This window comes from Mandrillus leucophaeus, unplaced genomic scaffold (genome assembly GCF_000951045.1).
Source record: "Mandrillus leucophaeus isolate KB7577 unplaced genomic scaffold, Mleu.le_1.0 Scaffold496, whole genome shotgun sequence".
NCBI classification, from domain to species: domain Eukaryota; kingdom Metazoa; phylum Chordata; class Mammalia; order Primates; family Cercopithecidae; genus Mandrillus; species Mandrillus leucophaeus.
Genome location: NW_012105320.1, coordinates 384,105 through 385,966, shown reverse-complemented (window position 1 = coordinate 385,966; position 1,862 = coordinate 384,105). Strand labels below are relative to the sequence as shown.

Sequence of the window (1,862 nt, the reverse complement as noted above, 5' to 3'; positions counted from 1 at the left end):
AAAAAAACCCCAATGTCTATGTCATGGGTTAGACAAGGGATTCTCTAAACTTAGTGTGCTCAGATTACCTGGGAATTTTGTTAAAATGCAGATGCTGAATGGGGAAGTCTCAGGATTGATCCCTCTGTCTTGGGGACTTTGCTGAGTAGCGAAAACATAGAGCAACCTAATTTGAATTTCTCTCTAGCAAAGGTTCCCAGGACTCTGACATTGAGATGGGCCTGGTAATTCTCATGCAGGGCGAATATTGGCATCCATTGTACCAAACAACCTCACCCCAGGGTTGAGAAGAGTTTGGAATGGAGCGCCTATGGTGTTTGTTTCTGTGAGTGTGGGGCGAGCTGCAGACGCTGGTCTCATCCATGCGCCATGGGCTTCAACAGTGGTCCTGGCTACAGAAAACACGATCACTCTCCATAACTCTGGAGAAAAGGGACATTTACATGAAGAGATTATGGTCAACCTGGGCAAAGAATTACACCTATAAATGGTGGTGGGCCCCTATGATGTCCCCGACACTGGTCGCTTCTGCCGTGACAGCCGTGATCTTTACTCATTCACCTAACATTACCTGACTGTCGCTGTGCTGAAATATGGAGGACAGATTCACCCTGTCCACGTCATGTTTGGAACATTCTTCCTCCTTCCTTGTCCATATCCATTCATTTCATTCCCTAATTCACTATCAAACAGCAATCAATTCCCTCAGGTTTTACTATAATCTATAAAATCTATGTTGGTGATCATATCAGTTTTTTGACTTGAAGGATAATATGTTCTGTAGATTTCTTTTTTTCAGAATGCTCTGGACAATTAATTTTCTTTAGGTCAGATCACACTGCCTCCTTCATGAAAATTGGCAGCTTCACCTGTCAACCACATACTCAATGCCTTAAATTATTGACCTTTGTATTGGCCGCCTTTATTCTCTACAATCAGTCAGTTATGACAAACAACTTTCAAACACCTTTCTCTTGGCTCCAAAATTTACCATTGTTTTGCTTAAGGTCTCACCTCTCATGTAGAATGGAAAACATTCTTTCATCTAAGGCCCCCCTCCTTCTCCTGGCCTTGGAGCCTCTTAATGTCCAGGACGGGCACCTCTGCCATCATATTGTCAGCTGCAGAGATATCCCATCTGTCAGAACCGTGCACAATTAATTTGTTTACAAACATGGAAAACAAAGGCCTGGAATCAGGCTCTAGATACTGAATTGAGCAATACAATATGGAAGCAGATACATATTTAATATTGACCACTTGCATTGTCTTAATTGTCATTTATCCATGCATCAAGGTGGGGGTCATGGTGTCTGCGTTCAGAGACCCTCCACTCTAAATGAAGAAAAGTTCAATGAAGCAAACACGTGACATAAAGTCAAATAAGAATTGCTACTGTGAATAAGAGTCAGGTATTGCCACAAAGCATACCTATGAGAATTTGAACCAGTCAGGGAAGTTGCCTTATGAAAAGTTTTGATTTTGGGGGAAGAAGAGAATTAAACCAAAGTCAAGAGATATCTGGGCCTGCGAAGTAGAGGAGAGGCATGGGGTGGGCTTCTATCCATTTGATGATCAACTTGTTTTCCTTTTCACAGTGGATATGACCTTGGATGGTGACACAGCCAACAACTTCCTCCTCATTTCTGACGACCTCAGGAGCGTCCAAAGTGGGCACATCAGACACAATTGGCAAGACTGTGCCGAGAGATTTGACTTGTCCATTTGTGTCCTGGGCTCCCCTCGCTTTACCTGTGGCCGCCACTACTGGGAGGTGGACGTGGGAACAAGCACAGAATGGGACCTGGGAGTCTGCAGAGAATCTGTTCACCGCAAAGGAAGGATCCAGCTGACCACAGAGC

At 44.0% G+C, this 1,862-nt stretch overlaps 1 protein-coding gene across 1 annotated transcript in view; it reads left to right on the top strand.

Annotated features, from left to right (window-relative positions):
* Positions 1-1,862, top strand: part of LOC105550738 — a 33,611-nt gene that overhangs the window by 2,681 nt on the left and 29,068 nt on the right. Inside the window, 1 exon segment of the mRNA XM_011995739.1 lies at positions 1,599-1,860. Within this exon segment, the coding sequence (XP_011851129.1) occupies positions 1,599-1,860 (262 nt within the window).